This window comes from Enhydra lutris, unplaced genomic scaffold (genome assembly GCF_002288905.1).
Source record: "Enhydra lutris kenyoni isolate GAN:26980312 unplaced genomic scaffold, ASM228890v2 scaffoldscaffold68, whole genome shotgun sequence".
In the NCBI taxonomy this organism is placed as follows: domain Eukaryota; kingdom Metazoa; phylum Chordata; class Mammalia; order Carnivora; family Mustelidae; genus Enhydra; species Enhydra lutris.
The window spans coordinates 10,430,323-10,455,830 of NW_019154152.1; the positions used below are offsets into that span (position 1 = coordinate 10,430,323).

At 40.0% G+C, this 25,508-nt stretch overlaps 2 protein-coding genes across 2 annotated transcripts; both read right to left on the reverse strand.

Moving 5' to 3' along the window:
- Positions 1–210: 210 nt before the first annotated feature.
- LOC111159247 (olfactory receptor 52B4-like) lies at positions 211–1,155 on the reverse strand. The gene has a single exon (XM_022521681.1). The coding sequence runs from the start codon at positions 1,153–1,155 to the stop codon at positions 211–213; it is 945 nt and encodes a 314-aa protein (XP_022377389.1).
- Positions 1,156–24,175: 23,020 nt separating this feature from the next.
- Positions 24,176–25,114, reverse strand: LOC111159333 (olfactory receptor 52B4-like). The gene is given in 1 exon segment (XM_022521733.1): positions 24,176–25,114. A coding segment is annotated over 1 exon segment (939 nt).
- Between the last annotated feature and the right edge of the window lie 394 nt (positions 25,115–25,508).

A 25,508-nucleotide genomic window follows, 5' to 3' on the forward strand; every position in this document is an offset into this window, starting at 1 on the left:
TTATTTAAATAATTACTTAATTATTTAATGACAGCTTAGAGACTGTGGAAGAAACATGTACAAAATCACACTGAAATCACTAGAAACAGCAACGTAACCTGATCACATTTGAGTAGTACCTGACCCGCTGTCATATGCTGGTGTTGAAGCTCATTTTATGCATGGAGAGAATTGCTAACCAAAAAAAAACGCCAGCTTCCAACATCAAAGTTATTTCTGCTTTGTAAATAGCACATGAACCACATGGTCCCAGATCTGTTTGGTCTTAATCCCATAAATGATGGGATTTAGCATAGGAGGAGCCAGAATGCAGACATTGGACAGTAGGACATGAATGTGGGGTGCTATGTGGTGTCCAAACCTCTGAGTAAGGGTTGTAAAGATCCCAGGCCCATAAAAAAGGACGATGACACAGACATGGGAGCCACAGGTATTGAGAGCTTTGTGACGAGCATCTCGGGATGGGATGCGGAAAACAGCACGGAGAATCAGCACATATGAAATAAAAATCAACACAATATCTAAGACCACTGTTGACACTAGGACAAAAATCCCATACCAGATGTTCACTCGAATGTCATTACAGGAAGCATGGGCCAAGACAATGTACTTACAAGCTGTGTTTGGGAGGATGTTACTTTTGCAGAAAGTCAATCTTTTCAGAAGAAATATTATGGGGAAAATTGTACCGTAGCTTCTCAGACAGACAGTCACTCCAATTTTCCCAATCAGAGCATGTGTAAGAATAGTGGTGTATCTCAGGGGGTAGCGTATGGCAATGTAGCAGTCAAACGCCATCACCAGCAAGATCCCTGACTCAGAGATGAAGGTGCAGTAGATGAAGAAGAGCTGAGTGATGCAGCGATCCAGGGAGATCTCCCCAGCGTGGAACCAGAAGATGGCCAAGGCCTGAGGTACAGTGCACGTGGAAAGGATGAGATCTGCTCCGGCCAGCATGCAGAGGAAGAGGTACATGGGTTCCCGGAGGATGTGCCTTGTGAGGATAATGCAGATGAGCAGGGTGTTCCCAAGCAGGGCGATGACATAGGAAATGAGGAAGGGGATGGAAATCCACATGTGCTGGTCCTCTAGCCCGGGGATGCCCAGTAAGCGGAAGACCGTGTGGCTAACCTCCGTGTGGTTTAAGGCAGTCATGCCTGGAACAGACCTTCCTATTTACAAAGAGGAAAATTCAGTTTATACACAAAGATTTTCTTTGCTGTTACCAAGGGCTTTTCACATCTACTTAAATGCTATTCCATTTTGAAAGTGCCAGGAACTACGATACCAATGGTAAATAAAACAGTTTGCTCAAGAATGGGGAAAAAAGAGGGAGATACAGAGGCAAACCAAGAAACAGACACTTAACTACAGAGAACAAACTGATGGTCACCAGAGGGGAGGTGGGTGGGCGGGAATGTGTGAAATAGGTGATGCGGATGAAGGAGGGCACTTGTTGTGATCAGTACCCACTGATGTATGGAAGTGTTGACTCACCATATTACACACCCACAACTAATAGTACACTATGTTAACTAACTAGAATTTAAATGAAAACATTTTTAAAATAAAAGAATTTTTAAAGATATGATTCGTTTTCTGAACAAGGTCTTATGCTCATAAATAAGACAGATATTTACATAACTAATAAAAATCAAATGATTAAGTCAATATTAGTTATACAGGAAATTTTAATATGGAAACACAATAGAAGTAATTCTTGTTATTCATATTTATAATGGCCTTAGGAATGACTTCAGGGGCACCTGGGTGGCTCTGTAAGTTAAGCATCTACCTTTGGCTCAGGTCCCGATCTTGGGCTCCTCAGATAGAGCCCCATGTTGGTTTCCCCGCTCAGCAAGGAGCCTGCTTCTCCCTCTCCCTCTGCCTCTCCTCCCACTCACTCACTCATGCTCTCTCTCACTGTTTCTCAAACAAATAAATAAAAACTAAAAAAAAAAAAAAAAAGAATGACTTCTTATCTGATCTTAACCTTGAAAATAAAGTAGGATGTCTTCAAGTTAAGGGATTGTCAAGTGATAAATCAAGAGAAATTGTCTGGAAGTCTAAAAAAAAATATTTGACCTAAAAATGCAAAATATGTCTAAAGCACCTTTCCGTTCTGTGAGGTTGTGATGTTGCAAATTTGGAGCAATTGGGGAAAAAATGGCAACAAAAGTAGATTGGCTCTGAATATTATTTAAAGGGAACAGACTTCATCAGTTACGAAAAATGGTCAGCCATAAATTGTTTTGAAATTGGAAAGCATTTTGGATATATTTATCTGACAGCTATATAGAAAAGGGAAAGGATGGAAAAGGGAGCAAAGACTAAAATTTGATGAGGTTTGCCCTAGTGAGAGAAATTTATGTACTCATGCATTGCTATGACAGTGAAATAAGATCAAGAAATTAACCTTTTTAAAGTAGCCTCTCAGTTTTAGGCACTAATCTAAAAATGTTACTTACCCCACACACCATTCATTTCTTCTGCCAACACAGCCAGTAGGGACTGTCACAACCCACTTTTTAAAACAGAAATTTCAGCTTCAGCTTTTTAAAACAGAAATTTCAGCTTCAAGCTGTCACATGAACAGACACTTCTCCAATGAAGACATACAAATGGCTATCAGACACATGAAAAAATGTTCATCATCACTAGCCATCAGGGAGATTCAAATTAAAACCACATTGAGATACCACCTTACACCAGTTAGAATGGCCAAAATTAGCAGGACAGGAAACAACGTGTGTTGGAGGGGATGTGGAGAAAGGGGAACCCTCTTACACTGTTGGTGGGAATGCAAGTTGGTGCAGCCACTTTGGAGAACAGTGTGGAGATTCCTTAAGAAATTAAAAATAGAGCTTCCCTAAGACCCTGCAGTTGCACTACTGGGTATTTACCCCAAAGATACAGATGGAGTGAAAAGAAAGGCAATCTGTACCCCAATGTTTATAGCAGCAATGGCCACGGTTGCCAAACTGTGGAAAGAACCAAGAGGTCCTTCAATGGACGAATGGATAAGGAAGATGTGATCCATATACACTATGGAGTATTATGCCTCCATCAGAAAGGATGAATACCACACTTTTGTATCAACATGGATGGGACCGGAAGAGATTATGCTGAGTGAAATAAGTCAAGCAGAGAAAGTCAATTATCATATGGTTTCACTTATTTGTGGAGCATAACAAATGACATGGAGGACATGGGGAGATGGAGAGGAGAAGGGAGTTGAGGGAAATTGGAAGGGGAGAGGAACCATGAGAGACTATGGACTCTGAAAAACAATCTGAGGGTTTTGAAGGGGGTGGGGGGTGGGAGGCTGGGGGAGCCAGGTGGTGGGTATTATAGAGGGCACGTATTGCATGGAGCACTGGGTGTGGTGCATAAACAATGAATTCTGTTACGCTGAAAAGAAAGAAAGAAAGAAAGAAAGAAAGAATATTGTCACAACTTAAAGAACAGAGCTGGAAACTTTTCTAAATTTCCTAGACATAATTTTCTCATCTTTGAAATGGGTTAAGAAAAAGAGACCTTTCTAGACTACTGGAAATGAGATGCCCTCCTGACCTGGGCCTGGGGGGTGGGGGGTGGGGGGTACAGGGAGGGTAGAGGGCGGGATGAGGGAAGGGGTGAGAGCAGTGGAACAAAGGCAGCCCCAGCAGGCAGCCATGTCCTAACCCTTCACCACAGGGTAGAGACCAGGAAAAATACTGCAAAGTCTTCATGATTACTTATTGAAACTCCACCAGTTTTGCTATTTGTTTCCTTGGCAATGTCTCTAAAAAGAAAAAGGGGAAATTCTGTGCATCCTGTATCCAAGCCAGGGGAAGACTGAGAAGTTGAGAGACAGTTCTGTTGTCCAGTGCACTACAGAAGAAAGAACCAGAACCTGGATAGACGGCAAGCACACCCAACTATGAGAACTGGTGAGGAAGACCACAAAAAGTTTCCAAATGCACTGTTGTATTTACTCCATGCCTGCTCAGTGCCTAGCACATAGAAAACACACAAAATCATTCAATCCCCAGCCTTCCAGGTTTATTCCCCTCACCCTCTAAATTTAATTACCAGACTAGAAAAATCCATTCTTATGTTCACTGTTATAGTACCCCTGAGAAATGGCCAACACTGTCCTGAAAATAAAATCGCATGAACAGAGCCCAGGAGAGGCTTGTGAGGATGGGCCCGCTGTGGAGAGCACCCACCACCAGGTCCATCTGTAGCCACACAACCACTGCAAGAATATGTAGGGACCAGAGGAAAGCCATTCTGCCAGAGAAGCTGGAAGAAATCAAAATCAATATGAAAACACCACTGAGTCTGATGCACAAAGGAATAGCAAGCTAAAGTGATGGAGAGAAAGCAAGTCTTAAGTAACTGAAAAGAGAAGTGAAGAGGACCAGTTCACAGATGTTGATGGACATTGGATACCTTGGCAGCAGCATGCAGGAATGTTCTTTGGAGTGGAAAACTATACCTGCTACAGAGCTTGCCAGTTGGGGGCTGGTCTCTGGGTGAAGTTGCATGAACTGGAATGGTTCCCCAAGGAACTCAAGGGCACCTTAAAAAACTCAAGTGCAGGGCACCCAGGTGGCTCAGTGGGTTAAGCCTCTGACATTGGCTTGGGTCATGATCTCACGGTCCTGGGATCGAGCCCCGAGCCGGGCTCTCTGCTCAGCGGGGAGCCTGCTTCCCGCTTTCTCTCTGCCTGCCTCTCTGCCTACTGGTGATCTCTCTGTGTCAAGGAAATAAATAAAATCCTAAAAAAAAAAAAAAAAAAAGAAAACTCAAGTGCCTCATAAAGTCTTCTGCAGCCTTGACCCTAACATCTTCTCTCCCCTGAACAAGTGTTCTATCCCTCATTTGTGTTGTGGAGTTGCTGCCCGAACCCAGGGCCCTCTCACTATCTGCCCACTGTGTCAGTGTGCCCACAGCTTATTCTTTCCCCTCTGACTTCATGAGGAGTCTGATCATCAGACCACCTACCTCAGGGATAGTAACATATTGTCAATGTTTCCCAATCAACTGTAAACTTTCTGAGGTCTGAGAATGGTCTGTTAAGGTATGCATGCTCCCATAATCCAGCACACTGATACACCGTGTGATTCCCCAGTAATGATAAACACTGAATGGGAAGCATAAATGGTGATGATAGGAGCCATGAATAAGGCCCTTCCAGAACCTAAAATGTTTACAGTAATCAGGTTCTGATGTCAGTGTGGAACCCTCTCTGGAGAGGCTCAAAGCGCCAGGCACATTTAGAGCTAAAGTATGGATGTAAGTCCAAAGTGTCCCCTCTCCCCCTCCCAGACAGCCCTTTCCACTCTACTGGGAAAGTCCGTATTTGTGACTCTGGTCCAGTGGTGTGCTGGTAAGATAGTCCTTTAATAAAACTCTTTTCAAAAAGCCCTGTTTTATGTTATGGTGTCTGCCAATTCCTTAGGTGAAAATACTCCTGTGTAGTCAGTTTCACTCTATGAGCATGATGTCCCTATACACAGAGTTTGAAAGAAATGTAGCATACATATCTTAAGCACATCTCAGAAAGCCAATCGGGAAACACTGACAATATGCCACTAACCCCAGTAGGTGGTCCTTGTGAAATCAGAGGGCAAGGAATGAGCTTCAGGCCCCTACAGCTGTCAGCACTCCCATTCTACCCACTTAGCTCCCCACAAATCTCCTAATACTTTCAACCATTCTCCTTAGGCCCCATACCCCCACAAAGGCCGGTTTTCCTCCTGTAATGTCACTTTGCAGCAGTCACCTGCTTCAGAGGGAGTTCCCAAGGGCTAGAATGGGATGAATCAAAGGATTCTGAGCAGTAGGCAGCAAGCAGCAGAGTCTTTATGCATTTGCCTAAAGACGGCAGAGGAAGCTGACACCCAAGGGACCGCAGCTGAATGCACATGCCTCAGGTCCTGAGGGTTCCCTGGTCACACCCACACCAGATTCCATGTACACATGGACTACTTTCAAGAAATGCGATGTTGGCCTTGTTATGTAAAATAGCCCTGTTTCTGTTTCAGTGGAAAGTAGTAAACACATTAATCCCATTACCAATCAAAATATATAACCTGAAAATCAATATATAAATTATTTTTTATAAATTTGCTTTCTTAGGACAGCTTTCTATTTAAAGAAAAACTGCATAGTACACAGCTGCCATAGACCCAGTTTCCCCTGCTAGCATTTTACATTGGTGTGTCATGTTTGTTAAAATTAATGAAACAATATGGATGAATTTTCATTAAGTAATATCCGTACTTTATTCAGACTCCTTTAGTTTTTACCTGCTGTCCTTTTTCTATTCCAAGAGCCCATTCAGAATACCACATGGTATTTAGTAGTAACTTCTCTTTAGGCTGTGCTAACTTTCCTTCTCATTGATGATCTTTACAAGCTTAACCAGTAGAAGTCGAGTATTTTGTAAGATGACCCGCAAATGGGATTTGCCTGATGTTCCTTTTGTGATTATGCTGAGGTTATAGGGTTTGAGGAGGAAGAAGGCAGAGGAAAGTTACAGTTTTTATCACATTATAACAAGGGTACTTAGTATAACATGCCTCATGGCTGCTGATGTTGATTTCATTCACATGGCTGAGTTTCTTTCCCGCTCCTCCACTGCAGAGTTACTCTTCGTCTCTCTTTCCAGAATGAACTCTCCAGAGGAAAGTCACTAACTGCAGCCCACATGTAGGTGGGGAGTTTTGCTCCACTTCCTTGTGGCTAGAGTATGTATATAAGTTGTAAGAATTATTCTGCACAGGAATTCTGTTCTCCCCCACACTGGTGTACTTATTCAATTATTTGTTGATGTTAGTATGGGAGCTTGGATATTTCCTTGGGTTATAATCCACTATTGCTTTATTTTGCTGCCCAAATTCTTAATATTTGGCTATTGGAAGAGCTTTTAGTTGATTCCTGTGTCCCTTTAATATCTACTATCACTGTGTTTTGCTTGGTTTTGTTTGGCATGCCTCTACTCTCTGGCACAAGATGCTCCAGAAACACCTTATGCATGTCCTGCCCCAGGCCTAACATCAGCAATTTCTCCACAGGACCCTGTTCCTCTTAGAGGAGAATGGTTTTAGACACCAAAATCTGGGCACTAAAAAATCTCCAGTGTTTCACCTCATCAACCATCTCCCTTCTCTTCAGATTCCTGGAAACCACTGGTCCTTTAACCATTGCTCTAGTTTGGCCTTTTCCGTATTGTCATATAGAATCATATCCATATAATCTTTTCAGACTGGCTTCTTTCACTAACCAATACGTATACAAAATTCATACTTTTTTTTTCCTGATTTCATAGCTCATTTTGTTTTGTCACTGAATATTCCATTGTATGAATATGCCACAGTTTGTTTCTCCATTTATCTGTGAAGGACATATTGCTTGCTTCAAGTTTTTGGTGATTATGAATAATGCTGCTATAAACATTAATATGTAGGTTTTTAAGTGGGCATCAATTTAGAATCAGTGGAGTAAACACCCAGGAAAACAGCTGTTGAATCATACAGTAAGGCTATGCTTAGCCTTGTAAGAAACTGCCCACTGTCTTCCAAAGTGACTATCTGTTTGTCACACTCCCACTAGCAATGAATGAAAGTTCTTTGCCACATCTTCACCAACAACCAGGATCATCAGATTTGCACATATAAGCCATTGTAAAAGGTGTGTGATGGCATCTCTTTGTTTTCATTTAATTTTCAATTTGCCAATGACAAATGATGCTGAGTATCTTTTCATATGCTTTTTTAACCATCTATATATCACTCTTGCTAAGGTATCCATTCAGATATTTTGTTCATTTTATAACTGGGCTGTTTCTCATTGTTGAGTTTTAAGAGTTCTTTGTATATGTTGGATATTAGTCCTTTATCAGAGATGCATTTTTTAAAGATTTTATTTATTTATTTGAGAGAGAGAAAAAGAGAGAGTGAACACGAGTAGGGGGCAGAGACAGAGGAAGAGAGAGAAGCAGACTTCTCCACTGAGCAGGGAGCCTGATGTGGGGCTTGATCCCAGGACCCTGAGATCACGATCTGAGCGAAAGGCAGATGCTTAACTGACAAGCCACCCAGTACCTGCAGAGATGCAGTCTTTTTCTTTTCTTTTTTTTTTTCAGAGATTCCTTTTGAAAATATTTTCTCCTGGGGCACCTGGCTAGCTCAGTCATTGCAACATGCAACACTTGATATTGGGGTTGTGAGTTCAAGCCCCACGTTGGCTGTAGAGATTACTTTAAAAAATAGAATTTTTTTTAAAAAAGAGATAAAAAATATTTTCTCCTAATTTGTGGATTATATTTTCATTTTTCTCAAAAGTATCTTTCAAAGAAAAACAGCTTTTTGGTTTTTGTGGGTTTTTTTAATTGAATAGTTTATATATAACATTATATTCTTTTCAGGTGTGCAACATAAATTTTATACATTATCAATGCTTACCATGATAAATGTAGTCACCATCTATAACCATACATTATTACATAACATTATTCTAATATTATTGACTATATTCTCTGTATATGCTATTCTTTTCATCTTCCGTGATTTATTTGTTTTATAACTGGAAGTTTGTACTTCTTAATCCCCATCACCTATTTCACTCATCCCCCCAGTTCCCTTCCTTCTGGAATCTGGAAACCACCAGTTTGTTCTCCATATGCATGCATGTCTTTCTGTTTATTAGCTTCTTCATTCATGGGGGGGGGTTAGATTCCACATATAAGTGATATCACATGGTATGCTTTTGCACAGTGAAAGAAACCATCAACAAAATGAAAAGGTTTACTGAATGGAACAAAATATTTGTAAATAATGTATCTAATAAAGGGTTAATATCCAAAATATATAAAGAAATCATACAACTCAACACCAAAATAATATTAATAAAATAATAATCTAATTTAAAAAGAACAGGGGAACTAAGTAGACATTACTCCAAAGAAGACAGATGGCCAAGAGTTGCCTGGAAAGATGCTGAACACCACTCATCATCAGGGAAATGCAAATCAAAACCACAATGAGGTAACACTTCACACCAGTAAGAATGGCTAGTATCAAAAAGTCGAGAGATAACAAATATTGGCAAAGATGTGGAAAAAAGGGAACCCTCATGCACTGTTGGTAAGAATGTAAACTGGTGCAGCTACTGGTGAGAAACAGTATGGAGATTCCTCAAAAAACTAAAAACTAGGGGTGCCTGGGTTGTTCAGTCGGTTAAGTGTCTGCTTTGGCTCAGGTCATGATCCCAGAGTCCTGGCATCAAGTCACCCATCAAGCTCCCCACTCAGCAGGTAGCCTGCTTCTCCCTCTCCCCCCTGCTCCTGCTCTCTCTCACTATCTCTGCCTCTCTCTCTCTCCAATAAATAAAATCTTAAAAAAAAAAAAACTAAACTAAACTAGAAGCACCATATGATCCAGTAACTCCACTTCTGGGTATATACCCAAGGGAAACAAAAACACTAATTCAAAAAGACATATAGGGGCACCTGGGTGGCTCAGTGGGTTAAAGCCTCTGCATTCGGCTCAGGTCATGAAATCAGGGTCCTGGGATGGAGCCCCATATCGGGTTCTCTGCTCGGTGGGGAGCCTGCTTCCCCCCCATCTCTCTGCCTGCCTCTCTGCCTACTTGTGATCTCTGTCTGTAAATAAATAAAATCTTTAATTAAAAAAAAAGACATATATACCCATGTTTACTGCAGAATTATTTAAAATAGCCAAGATATGGAAGGAAGCAACTAAAATGTCCATAAATAGATGAATGGACAAAAAAGATGTGGTACATACACATATGCAGGAATATTACTCAGCCATAAAAAGGAATGAAATCTTGCCATTTGCAATAACACAGGTGGACCTAAAGGGCATTATGTTAAGTGAAATAAGTCAGAGAATCATTTGTTGAAATGTCAGTCCTTTCTCCATTGAGTTGCTTTTGTTCCTTTGTCAGAGATAACTAACTCTACATGTGTGAGTCTATTTCTGGGCTCCCTATTCTGCTCCACTGATCTATGTGTAGATTTTTTCAACAATGTCATACTGTTCAGATTACTTCTGCTTTACAGAAGGTCTTGAATTCAGGTAGTGTGAATACTTCAATTTTGCTCCCCATTAGTACTGTGTTGGCTATTCTGGCTTTTGCCTTTCCATAAGTACTTTAGAATCATGTTTGTCAATACTTATAAAAACGTTAATGGGGGGGGTGCCTGGGTGGCTCAGTTGGTTAATCAGGTCATGATCCCAGGGTCCTGGGATCAAGTCCCACATCGAGCTCCCTGCTTAGTCAGGAAACTGCTTCTCCCTCTGCCCCTCTCCCTGGTCATGCTTTCTCTCTCTCTCTCTCTCTCTCTCTCTCTCAAATAATCTTTAAAATCTTTAAAAAAATTAATGGGATTCTGATTGGAATTACATTCAAAGTTAGGAAAAATTAACATCTTAACAATACTGTATTCTAATCTATAGGCACTGAATCTCTATCCATTTCTCCATACCTTATTTGATTCTATCATCAGTTTTGTGGGTTTTCACATATATACTAGCACATATTTTGTTAGATTTATACCTAAGTATTTCATATGTTTTCCTAGTGGTATTTTATTTTATTTTATTTTATTTTATTTTTATAGACATTTATTTGAGGGGGGTGGGGGGAATAGAGGGAGAAGGAGAGAATCTCAAGTAGACTCCCAACTAAGCACAGACCCTGATGATCATGACCTGAACCAAAACCAAGAATCCTAGTTTAACTGACTGAGCCATCCAGGTGTCCCTCCTGGTAGTGTTTCAAATTATATTTTTCTTTTATTTTAAATCCAATTGTCTAAGGTTGTACGGAGGGAAAGAACTGACTTACTTATACTTACACTCTTTGGTTCCAGAAGTGGTTTGGGTTTTGGTTTTTTGGGTTGTTTTTTTTTAATCAGTTCTTTGGAATTTTCTACACAGACACTTGTATCATCCGTGAGTAGACATAGTATTGATTTTTCCTTTCCAATTAGTATATCCTGTATTTCCTTTCTTGTTACACTAAGTAAGACTTCTAGTACAATGTTGAATAAGACTGACAAGAAAGTACATCCTTACTTGGTTTCCTGTCTTATGGGGAAGGTATTCAGTTTATCACCATTAAGTATAATGTTATCTGTAGATATGTTTATAGACTTCTCTGTCAGGCTGGAGGAGTTTCTCTTTACTCTTACTTCCCTGGGAGTTTTACCATGAGTTAGTGTTTAGTTTTTTAAAGTGCTGTTTCTGCAATAATTAGTAAAATAATTAGTAAAAAAAATTTTGTTTTTTAGCCTTTTGATGTGGTAAATTACCATGATCAATTTTCAGATACTGAGCCAGCTTTGCACACCTGGAATAAATCCCACTTACACATGGTATACACTTCTTTTTAATGTTGGGGGACTCTATTTGCTAATATTTTCCTTGAGGCTTTTTGCATCTATGTTCATGAACTTACCCTGTAGCTTTCCTTTCTTGGGTTCTTTTTTCCAGCTTCATTGAGGTAGGATAGACAAAAAAATTATATCTGTTTAGCAGTGGAAGAAGTGATGCCAACATGGTGGTGGCCTACATGGTTTCTCTTTTCTCTCACTTTTTTTATTTCTTTTCAGCGTAACAGTATTCATTGTTTATGCACCACACCCAGTGCTCCATGCAATCCGTCCCCTCTCTAATACCCACCACCTGGCTCCCCCAACCTCCCACCCCCCCCAACCTCTTCAAACCCTTCAGATTGTTTTTCAGAGTCCATAGTCTCTCATCGTTCACCTCCCCTTCCAATTTCCCCCAACTCCCTTCTCCTAACTCCCCATGTCCTCCATGCTATTTGTTATGCTCCACAAATAAGTGAAACCATATGATAATTGACTCTCTCTGCTTCACTTATTTCACTCAGCATAATCTCTTCCAGTCCCATCCATGTTGCTACAAAAGTTGGGTATTCATCCTTTCTGATGGAGGCATAATACTCCATAGTGTATATGGACCACATCTTCCTTATCCATTCGTCCGTTGAAGGGCATCTTGATTCTTTCCACAGTTTGGCAACCGTGGCCATTGCTGCTATAAACATTGGGGTTCAGATGGCCCTTCTTTTCACTCCATCTGTATCTTTAGGGTAAATACCCAGTAGTGCAACTGCAGGGTCATAGGGAAGTTCTATTTTTAATTTCTTGAGGAATCTCCACACTGTTCTCCAAAGAGGCTGCACCAACTGGCATTCCCACCAACAGTGTAAGAGGGTTCCCCTTTCTCCACATCCCCTCCAACACACGTTGTTTCCTGTCTTGCTAATTTTGGCCATTCTAACTGGTGTAAGGTGGTATCTCAATGTGGTTTTAATTTGAATCTCCCTGATGGCTAGTGATGATGAACATTTTTTCATGTGTCTGATAGCCATTTGTATGTCTTCATTGGAGAAGTGTCTGTTCATATCTTCTGCCCATTTTTTTGATATGATTATCTGTTTTGTGTGTGTTGAGTTTGAGGAGTTCTTTATAGATCCTGGATATCCACCTTTTGTCTGTACTGTCATTTGCAAATATCTTCTCCCATTCCGTGGGTTGCCTTTTTGTTTTGTTGACTGTTTGCTTTGCTGTGCAGAAGCTTTTGATCTTGATGAAGTCCCAAAAGTTCATCTTCGCTTTTGTTTCCTTTGCCTTTGGAGACATATCTTGAAAGAAGTTGCTGTGGCTGATATCAAAGAGGTTACTGCCTATGTTATCCTCTAGGATTCTGATGGATTCCTGTCTCACATTGAGGTCTTTTATTTGAGTTTATCTTTGTGTACAGTGTAAGAGAATGGTCGAGTTTCATTCTTCTACATATAGCTGTCCAGTTTTCCCAGCACCATTTATTGAAGAGACTGTCTTTTTTCCACTGGATATTTTTGCCTGTTTTGTCAAAGATTATTTGCCCATAGAGTTGAGGGTCCACATCTGGGCTCTCTACTCTGTTCCACTGGTCTATGTGTCTGTTTTTATGCCAGTACTATGCTGTCTTGGTGATCAAGCTTTGTAGTAAAGCTTGAAATCAGGAACATGATGCCCCCAGTTTTATTTTAACTGATCAGACTGCTCTGTAACTGAACAAAATTGCCTCTACACAGCACACGAAGGATCTCAGGGGATAGCTAGCCCATCTGTGTATCTGAATATAAACGGAGGCTCTGGGTAAGGGCTGTGGATCCAAAGGAGTCCACAAATCTGCCCTGCCCCATTCCTGGAGAGCCCGTGGTGGGATGGGTGGGGGGTGGGGGGAGAGAAAGAACACCAAACCCCTGATGAGTGCAAAACTGGGCATACACCCGTGGTCAAAAGAGAATTTACAGAACTCTGGCATGCCTGAAGGGAGATTCCAGCACATCGTGGGAATGGGATCCAGATGAGTTTGGAAGAAAGGGATGAACTCGCAGAAGTACCCCCTTTCCCAGAGTAACCCTGAAAGGGCTAAACTTTTGGCAGCACCAGCTGGCAACTTCTCCAGCAGGGGGGTGGGAAGCAGCTTCTCCCATGCAGGAGGTAGAAAGCAAAAGCCGTGACTGCCTGGTGTACCTGTTGTCTGGGTTAGGGCCAGAGAAACCCGTTTCTCTCCAGCAGCACCCAGATTTCTGAGGTGGGTCCTCCGTGAGTGGAGGGAGTGAACAGAAAGGAAAGGAAGCAGATAAGAATATCAAAGAGCATTAAAGAAATGAACTTCAAGCTGTGTGCTTCAGGACTTTAGCAGGAATTCTACGACAGACCTCTGGGAGTACCCCAGCACCCCACAGAGCCTCAGGTGCTAAGCCACATCTCCCACCACTCTGTTACCAGCTCCCTCCCAAGTGTATCCTGGAGAACCAGCTCCCACAGAAGAAACCACAAATTTGATCTAGGGCGCCACCTTCTGAAACATGAAAGAAAGGTTTGTAATTGGCAGCCTGTTCAATTGTAAGAAAGTAAACATGAATTTTTTTTTTTTTTGCTCCTCTCAAAATTGGTATTTACTCAACGTATAACAGTATATTAGTTTCACGTATACAACATAATGCTTCGGTATTTGTACATATGACAAATGATCACTATAATCAATCTAGTTAACATCCATCACCACACAGTCACAAACTTTTTTTCTTGTGATGGAACTTTTAAATCTACTGTCTTAGCAACTTTCAAATATACAGTGTGATTAACTATACTCACCATGCTATACATTACATCCCCGTGATTTCTGTATTTTATAACTGTAAGTTAGCAACTTTCACCGCCTTTACCCACATCACTCACACCCCAGCCTCCAGCAACCACAAATCTGTTCTCTGTATCTGTGAGCTCAGTAGGTGGGGTTTTTTTAATCCCACATATAACTGGGATGTTATAGTATTTATTTCTCTGTATCTGATTTATTTCACTTAGCATAATTCTTTCAGGGTCCATCTATGTTCTTACAAATGGCAAGGTTTCCTTCCTTTTTTATGGTGAAAAAATATTCTATTGAATGTGTGTGTGTGTGTGTGTGTGTGTGTGTATACACACCACATTTTCTTTATTCATTTATCCACAATGAACCCTTGTCACTTCCATGTCTTGGTTATTGTAAATAATGCTGCAATGTATGTGAGGGCACAGATATCTTTTTGAGTTAGTATTTTTCTTTCCTTGGAGTAAATACCCACACAGTAGAATTTCTGGATTATATGGTCATTGTATTTTTAATTTCTTGAGGAACCTCCACACTGTTTTTCATAGTGGCTGCACCAATCTACATATCCACCAGCAGTGCACAAGGGTTCCCTTTTCTCCACATTCTCACCAACACTTGTTATCTCTTGTCTTCTTGGTGACAGCCATTCTAACAGGTTTGAGGTGATAATTTGTGTTTGAATTTGATTTTGTATTTCCCTGATGTTGAGTGATGTTAAGCATCTTTTTGTGTGTCTGTTGGCTATCTGGATGTGTTCTTTGGAAAAATGTCCATTAATTTCCTCTGCCCACTTTTTAATCAGTTGGGTTTTTGCTACTGAATTATATAAATTCAACAACTCATAAATATTTTGGATATTAACTTTTTATCAGAATACCAGATGTTTTCTCTCATTGCATATGTTACATTTTCATTGTGTTGATGTTTTCCTTGGTTGCACAGGATCATTTTAGTTTGATGTGTTCCACTTGTTTATTTTTGCTTTTGTGGCTTTTGCTTCTGGTGTCAAATATTGAAAATCATTGCCAAGACTAATGTCAAGGAGCTTACCTGCTGTTTTCTTCTAGGAATTTTATGGCTTCATGTCTTATATTCAAGTCTTTAATCCACTTTGAGTTAGTTTTTGCATATGGTATAACAGAGTAATTCAGTTTCATTCATTTGCATGTGGCTGTCCAGTTTTCCCAACACCATTTATTGAAAAGACTGTCTTTTCCCCCATTGTATATTCTTGGCTTCTCTACCATGAATTAATGACCATATAGGGGGGGAGGGAGTGTTTCTGGGCTGTCAATTCTCCTTCATTCATCAATGTCTCTGCTTTCATGGAAATGCCACTATTTTGATTACTATAGCTTTGATCAAGTTTGAAATCAGAGAGTGTGATGCTTCTACCTTTATTATTTCTCAAGATTTTTTTGGCTATTCAGGGTCTTTTCCAGTTCCATACATATTTTAGGATTTTTTGTTCCAATGGTGAAAAACACCATTGGAATTTTGATGGAGATTGCATTAAATCTGTAGATTACTTTAATAAATTCTTTTTTTTATTTCTTTTCAGCATAACAGAATTCATTGTTTTTGCACCACACCCAGTGCTCCATGCAATACGTGCCCTCTATAATACTCACCACCTGGCTCCCCCAACCTCCCAACCCCTGCCCCTTCAAAACCCTCAGGTTGTTTTTCAGAGTCCATAGTCTCTCATGGTTTCTCTCCCCTTCCAATTTCCCTCAACTCCCTTCTCCTCTCCATCTCCCCATGTCCCCCATGTTATTTGTTATGCTCCGCAAATAAGTGAACCATATGATAATTGACTCTCTCTGCTTCACTTATTTCACTCAGCATAATCTCTTCCAGTCTCGTCCATGTTGCTACAAAAGTTGGGTAGTCATCCTTTCTGATGGAGGCATAATACTCCATAGTGTATGTGGACCACATCTTCCTTATCCATTCATCCGTTGAAGGGCATCTTGGTTCTTTCCACAGTTTGGCGACCGTGGCCATTGCTGCTATAAACATTGGGGTACAGATGGCCCTTCTTTTCATTACATCTGTATCTTTGGGGTAAATACTCAGTAGTGCAATTGCAGGGTCATGGGGAAGCTCTATTTTTAATCTCTTAAGGAATCTCCACACTGTTCTCCAAAGTGGCTGCACCAACTGGCTCCCACCAACAGTGTAAGAGGGTTCCCCTTTCTCCACATCCTCTCCAACACACGTTGTTTCCTGTCTTGCTAATTTTGGCTATTCTAACTGGTGTAAGGTGGTATCTCAATGTGGTTTTAATTTGAATCTCCCTGATGGCTAGTGATGATGAACATTTTTTCATGTGTCAGATAGCCATTTGTATGTCTTCATTGGAGAAAATCATTCTATGAAAAACCCACAGCAAATATCATCCTCAATGGGAAAAAGCTCACAGCCTTCCCGTTGAGATCAGGAACACGACAAGGATGCCCACTCTCACCACTCTTGTTCAACATAGTATTAGGAGTCCTAGCAACAGCAGTCAGACAACAAAGAGAAATAAAAGGTATCCAAATTGACAATGAAGAAGTCAAACTCTCTCTCTTCGCAGATGGCATGATACTTTATATAGAAAACCCAAAAGACTTCACCCCCAAACTACTAGAACTCATACAGCAATTCAGTAATGTGGCAGGATACAAAGTCAATGTACAGAAACCAGTTTCTTTCTTATACACTAACAATGAAAATATAGAAAGGGAAATTAGAGAATCTATTCCATTTACTATAGCACCAAGAACCATAAGATACCTGGGAATAAACCTAACTGAAGAGTTAAAGGATCTGTACTCGAGGAACTACAGAACACTCATGAAAGAAATTGAAGAAGATGGAAGACCATGCTATGCTCTTGGATCGGAAGAATAAACATTGTTAAAATGTCTATACTGCCTAGAGCAATCTATATTTTTAATGCCATTCCGATAAAAATTCCACTAGTATTTTTCAAGAGCTGGAGCAGATAATCCAAAAATTTGTATGGAATCAGAAGAGACCCCGAATTGCTAAGGAAATATTGAAAAAGAAAAACAAAACTGGAGGCATCACATTACCTGATTTCAAGCTTTACTACAAAGCTTGATCACCAAGACAGCATGCTACTGGCATAAAAACAGACACACAGACCAGTGGAGCAGAGTAGAGAGCCCAGATATGGACCCTCAACTCTATGGTCAAATAACCTTCGACAAAACAGGAAAAAATATACTGTGGGAAAAAGACAGTCTCTTCAATAAATGGTGCTGGGAAAACTGGACATCTATATGTAGAAGAATGAAACTCGACCATTCTCTTACACTGTACACAAAGATAAACTCAAAATGGATAAAAGACCTCAACGTGAGACAGGAATCCATCAGAATTCTAGAGGATAACATAGGCAGTAACCTCTTTGATATCAGCCACAGCAACTTCTTTCAAGATATGTCTCCAAAGGCAAAGGAAACAAAAGTGAAGATGAACTTTTGGGACTTCATCAAGATCAAAAGCTTCTGCACAGCAAAGCAAACAGTCAACAAAACAAAGAGGCAACCCACGGAATGGGAGAAGATATTTGCAAATGACAGTACAGACAAAAGGTGGATATCCAGGATCTATAAAGAACTCCTCAAACTCAACACACACAAAACAGATAATCATATCAAAAAAATGGGCAGAAGATATGAACAGACACTTCTCCAATGAAGACATACAAATGGCTATCAGACACATGAAAAAATGATCATCATCACTAGCCATCAGGGAGATTCAAATTAAAACCACATTGAGATACCACCTTACACCAGTTAGAATGGTCAAAATTAGCAAGACAGGAAACAACATGTGTTGGAGGGGATGTGGAGAAAGGGGAACCCTCTTACACTGTTGGTGGGAATGCAAGTTGGTGCAGCCTCTTTGGAGAACAGTGTGGAGATTCCTCAGGAAATTAAAAATAGAACTTCCCTATGACCCTGCAATTTCACTACTGGGTATTTACCCTAAAGATACCGATGGAGTGAAAAGAAGGGCCATCTGAACCCCAATGTTTATAGCAGCAATGGCCACGGTTGCCAAACTGTGGAAAGAATCAAGATGCCCTTCAACGGATGAATGGATAAGGAAGATGTGGTCCATATACACTATGGAGTATTATGCCTCCATCAGAAAGGATGAATACCCAACTTTTGTAGCAACATGGATGGGACTGGAAGAGATTATGCTGAGTGAAATAAGTGAAGCAGAGAGAGTCAATTATCATATGGTTTCACTTATTTGTGGAGCATAACAAATAGCATGGAGGACATGGGGAGTTAGGAGAAGGGAGTTGGGGGAAATTGGAAGGGGAGGTGAACGATGAGAGACTATGGACTCTGAAAAACAATCTGAAGGGTTTGAAGAGGTGCGGGGGTGGGAGGTTGGGGGAACCAGGTGGTGGGTATTAGAGAGGGCACGGATTGCATGGAGCACTGGGTGTGGTACAAAAACAATGAATACTGTTATGCTGAAAATAAATTTTAAAAATGATAAAATATGGGCAGAAGATATGAACAGACACTTCTCCAATGAAGACATACAAATGGCTATCAGACACATGAAAAAATGTTCATTATCACTTTAATAAATTCTTAACTAAGGAAAATGTCTGTTACTTCAAATGTAAACTGGGTAAAAACATGCAAACTATGAAGTTAAATCACTATCTTAAACCACTCACAAAAATTAATTCAAAATGGATTGAAGACTCAAACATATGACGTGATACTGTAAAACTCCTAGAAGGAAAGGGGAAGAAGCTCCTTGACATTGGTCTTGACAATGATTTTCTGAATATGTCACCAAAAGCACAAACAACAAAAGAAAGAAACTAACAAATGTGGTTATATCAGTCATAAAAGCTTCTGCACAACAAAAGAAGCAGTTTGCAAAATGAAAAGGCAACCTGCAGAATGAGAGACAAGTTTTGCAAGCCATTTATCAGAAAAGGGGTTAATATCCAAAATATATGAAGAAATACAACTCAATAACAACAAAAACAACAACAATCCAATTGAGAAATGAGGAGAAGAACTAGACACTTTTGAAAGAAGACATCCAAATGGCTAACAAGTTCATGAGAAGATGCCCCAAATCATTAACTGTCAGGGAAATGCAAATCAAAACCACAGTGAGATACCACCTCATACCTGTTAGAGCGGTTATCATCAAGAAGACAAGAGATAACAAGTGCTGGTGAGGATGTGGAGAAAAGGGAGCTTGTACACTACTGGTAGGAATGTTAATTTGTTCAGCCTCTATGGAAAACAATAAGGAGGTATCTCAAAAAACTAAAAATAGATCTACTGTGTGATCCAGCAATTCCATTTCTGGGTGTACACCAAAAAGAAATGAAAACAGAATCAAAACTCAGAGTGTAGGGATAGAGGGTACATACCTCAATATCATCAAAGCCATCAATGAAAAACCCACCGCAAATATCATTCTCAATGGGGAAAAACTGAGAGCTTTTCCCATAAGGACACGGCAGGGATGTCCATTATCACCACTGCTATTCAACATAGTACTAGAAGTCCTAGCCTTGTCAATCAGACGACAAAAAGAAATAAAAGGCATCCCAATTGGCAAAGAAGTCAAACTCTCACTCTTTGCAAATGATATGATACTTTATATGGAAAACCCAAAAGACTCCACTCCAAAACTGCTAGAACTCATACAGGAACTCAGTAAAGTGTCAGGATATAAAATCAATGCACAGAAATCAGTTGCATTTCTAAACACCAATAACAAGACAGAAGAAAGAGAAATTGAGGAGTCAATCCCATTTACAATTGCACCCAAAATTATAAGATACCTAGGAATAAATCTAACCAAAGAGGCAAAGGATCTATACTCAGAAAACTGTAAAGTACTCATGAAAGAAATTGAGGAAGACACAAAGAAATAGAAAAATGTTCCATGCTCATGGATTGGAAGAATAAATATTATGAAAATGTCTATGCTACCTAGAGCAATCCACACATTTAATGCAATCCCTATCAAAATACCATCAACTTTTTTCAAAGAAATGGAACAAATAATCCTAAAATTTATATGAAACCAGAAAAGACCCTGAATAGCCAAAGGAATATTGAAAAAGAAAGCCACCAGGATGGTAGTGAGTATGATGGAGGGCACGTGTTGCATGGAGCACTGGGTGTGGTGCACAAACAATGAATTTTGGAACACTGAAAAAAATAAAATTAAATTTTAAAAAAGGAAAGAAAAAGAAAACCAAAGTTGGCAGCATCACAATTCCAGACTTCAAGTTCTATTAAAAAGCTGTAATCATTAAGACAGTACGGTACCAGCACAAAAACAGACACATAGATCAATGGAACAGACTAGAGAACCCAGAAATAGACCCTCAACTCTGGTCAACTCATCTTTGACGAAGAGGAAAGAATGTCCAATGGAAAAAAGACAGTCTTTTAACAAATGTTGTTGGGAAAATAGGACAGCCACATGCAGAAGAATGAAATTGGACCATTTCCTTACACCACACACAAAAATAGACTCAAAGTGGATGAAAGACCTCAATGTGAGACATTGATCCATCCAAATCCTTGAGGAGAACACAGGCAGCAACCTCTTCGACCTCAGCCACAGCAACTTCTTCCTAGAAACATCGCCAAAGGCAAGCGAAGCAAGGGCAAAAATGAGCCATTGGGACTTCATCAAGATCAAAAGCTCTTGCACAGCAAAGGAAACAGTCAACAAAACCAAAAGACAACAGACAGAATGGGATAAGATCATTGCAAATGACATATCAGATAAAGGGCTAGTAACCAAAATCTAGAAAACACTTATCAAACTCAACACCCAAAGAACAAATAATCCAATCAAGAAATGGGCAGAGGACATGAATAGACATTTCTGCCAAGAAGACATCCAAATGGCCAATAGACATGAAGAAGTGCTCAACATCACTCGGTATCAGGGAAATACAGATCAAAACCACAGTGACATACCACCTCACACCAGTTAGAATGGCTAAAACTAACAAGTCAGGAAACAATAGGTGTCAGCAAGGATGTGGAGAAAGGGGAACCCTCTTACACTGTTGGTGGGAATGCAAGCTGATGCAGCCACTCTGGAAAACAGCATGGAGGTTCCTCAAAAAGTTGAAAGTAGAGCTACCTTACCACCCAGCAATTGCATTACTGGGTATTTACCCTAGAGCTACAAATGTAGTGATCTGAAGGGGCACGTGCACCTGAATGTTTATAGCAGCAATGTCCACAATAGCCAAACTATGCAAAGAGTCTAGATGTCCATCAACAGATGAACAGATAAAGAGGATGTGATAGTGGAATACTATGCAGCTATCAAAAAAACAAAGTCTGGCCATTTGCAACAATGTGGATAGAACTAGAGGGTATTATGCTAAGTGAAATAAGTCAGTCAGAGAAAGACAATTATCATATGATCTCTGATATAAGGAATTTGAGAGGCAGGGCGGGGGGTCATGGGGAGCAAGGAGGAAAAATGAAAGGAGACAGGACCAGGGAGGGAGACAAACCATAAGAGACTCTTAGTCTCAGGAAACAACTGAGGGTTGCTGGGGTGTGGGGAGAGATAGGGTGGCTGGATGATGGACATTGGGGAGGGTATGTACTATGGTGAATGCTGTGAATTGCATAAGACTGATGATTCACAGACCTGTACCCCTGAAACAATTAATACATTATATGTTAAAAAATAAATTAAAAAAAAAGAAATGAAAACAGGATGTCAAAGAGATATATGCACTCCTGTGTTTATTGCGGCATTATTCACAGTAGCCAAGACATGGGAACAACCTTTATCCAATGAATGGACAAAGATGTGGTAAATATATACACATTGGGATATTATTCACCCATGAGAAAGAAGGATATCTTGCCATTTGCAACAACATAGATGGGTCTAGAGGGTATAACACTAAGTGAAATAAGTCCATCAAAAAAAGACAAATACCATACAATGAAAGGCAAATACTCATATGTGGAATTTAAGAAACAAAACAAACCAAAAAAAGAGAGAAACAAAAAGACAAACTCTTAAATATAGAGAACAAACAAGTGGTTCCCAGAGGGGAGGTGGGAGATTGGTGCAATAAGTGATGGGGATTAGGAGGACACTTATCATGATGAGCACTGAGTAATGTGTAGAATTGCTGAATCACACATTGTATACCTGAAACTAATAAAACACTGAATAAAAAAATTATTTTTGTAAATCTGGGGTTCAAATTCTAGGAATCTATCATTAAACTAGAAGTTGAAAACTCAGAGAACTTTATGACAAAGATGTTCTTAGCAGGCTTATTTATACTATTAACATAGAGAAAAGCTATATTGAAAATATTACTATGGAATTTTATGCAAACATTAGAAATTATAATCATTTTAAATTTTAATGATTAAATTTATCATATATAGTAAAAGCTAAGATTTCAAGATTCTGTACAAATTTTCATATCAATATATACACATGGAGAAAAGAAGAGAGGGCATTACACCAAAAAAGATATCAGTAATTTTCACCTGATTAGAGTTATTCTTTATATTTTTGTTATTTTCCAGTTGTCTTACATTGTCTTATTCCATACCTTATATTAAATACGACCCCTAAAAATAATTGATTTGGAAAAAAAGTGGGCTTGTACACTTAGGAAACAAGTAAAATTGAGCCATGAACTTGTAAAGAAACAATCAAAGCCATAGAAAAATGTCTCAGAAAAAGCCAGCTTGAAAAATCACTATGGTAAAACTGTGTAATGAATACAATGTATATGTAGAAATGTATTGTAGAGATCTATATATTTTCAAATGACCAATGCCAGTAATGTGTCACTGAGTAAGAAAAATAGGTTACAGAATCTTAGGTGCAGTATGATCAGTAATATGTATACATATATACACAAGAGAGAGAGATATGGCAAATAAGTTATTTCTCTCAGAGAGGATCTACCAACTAGAGACCACACCGGAAAGGAGCTGTGGTTAAAGAGCGTGTCACAGAGGAGACCAGATGAGAAGTGGGTGTGGAAGGAGGAACAGGCTTTTCCACAAGCCGATGGAGGTTATCCCAAGGCAGAACAGGGGCATGAAGAGAGTGGCATGGTCTGGGAAAGGTGAGGCATTAATGGCCTGGTGCATCTGACACTTGGGCCTCTTGGAAAGTGACACGGGCAGTGTTGCTATAAAGAAGGTCAGGAATAAGGTCATCAAAGGCCTTGAATGCCCCAGTGAGGAAGAAAAACATGGCCTGATACTAAGATTTGGGGCATCCCCTTCCTCAGCATCTCCCCAGCCACATCCCACCCCTCAGAAACCACAGGAGTCTTTACCCAGTATAAGAGTGATCAGCCTCCAGCTCCTCAAATATTATTCTATAAAATATGAAACATGTAATTCATTTACATTCCTCTATAACAACCACATGTGATGGCAGGATATAAATTATAAAAGAAATAACTGTGAAGCCTAGGAATCCCTGATTCTAAGAATGTCATTTAACCGAAATGAGGGACATAAAGGAATGAAGGTTTGTATGTGATTGCCCAGATATCATAAGATGTCTCAGAAATTGCAAAACTCCATGAGGAATAGTTGAGCAAATTCCCAGGATAGAGCACTGCTCTTATTGATGCATTTCTAATAATCAGGCTATTGTTTAAAAGGACAAACTTCAGGAAAAAAAAATTCATGCCATCTTGAGTTCTTTGCAGACAGTAGTTGGCCCAGCCAGACATGACAAAACTCTCTGAGGTTATTTGGCCAATAGAAAATATGACTCCTGCAAACTCCCTGATAAATTTACTCCATAAATTAAATTTACTAAGTTTTTCCTACTGTTTCAGTTGACCCACACCATGCACCAATTTCACTACACTTTCACTGATAGCTAGAGATGCTAAAAATGCTGTTCTTCTGCCAAGGTTATTTCTACTTTAGAAAAAATATGTAAGACACCTGCTCCCGGATTTGCTTGGTCTTAATCCCATAAATGATGGGATTCAGCATAGGTGGAACCAGAATGCAGACATTAGCCAATAAGATGTGGATATGAGGTGGAATGTGGCATCCAAACCGCTGAATAAGACTTGTGGAGATCGCAGGCCCATAAAAGAGGATGATGATGCAGACATGGGAGCCACACGTGTTGAGAGTTTTGTTGCGAGCATCTCGGGAAGGCATGTGGAAGACAGCATGGAGAGCCAGCACATAAGAAACAAATATTAACAGTACATCTAAGACCACTGTCGATATGATGACAAAAAGTCCATACCAGATGTTCACTCAAATGTCATTACAAGCATATTTGGCCAAACCAATGTGTTCACAAAAGGTGTGTGGAATAATATTATTTTGGCAGAAAGTCAATCTTTTCAGAAGAAATATTATGGGGAAAATTGTACCATAACTTCTGAGGAAGATGATCATACCGACTTTCCCAATCAGTGCACCTGTAAAAATAGTGGTGTATCTCAGGGGGTAGCATATGGCAATGTAGTGGTCAAACGCCATCATCAGCAGGATCCCTGACTCAGAGATGAAGGTGGAAGAGTAGAAAAAAACCTGAGTGATGCATTGATCCAGAGAGATCTCCCCAGCATGGAACCAGAAGATGGCCAAGGCCTGGGGTACTATGCAGGTGGAGAGCACGAGGTCTGCTCCAGCCAGCATGCAGAGGAAGAGGTACATGGGTTCATGGAGGCTGCTCTTTATGATAATAATGCAGATGAGCAGGCCATTCCCAAGCAGGGCAATGACACAGGAAATGATGAAGGGGATCGAAATCCATATGTGCTGGTCTTCAAGTCCAGGGATGCCCAACAGACAGAAGACTCTGTGGCTAACAGCAGTGTGGTTTAAAGAAGTCATGCCTGGGGAGATCTTTCAGAACCTCACCTCCTATGCCCACAGACAGGAGAAAACACAGATTTCTTGTAATATTCTTCGTGAAGACACTAGGAGACTTGGGCATATCTTAAACTCTGTCTTCATGGAACATGCAAATAATAAGACACATACAATGGTGAATAGAATATATTCTCTGCCTTCAATGAGTGACACTCTAATTAAAGGATACATGTTTCCAATAACCAAAACTATTGTTGTATGTTCTTTCCCTACAAGCAGGTGGTTATGAATGTAGGAAGGAGACAGGGCGGTGGGGGCGGAGGGGCTGAAGGCAATTACAAGATGATTCTTGACTTTGAGATTGAGTCATTTAACATAAGGTAAAGAAGGAAAAGGGGGAATCACCATGAAAAAG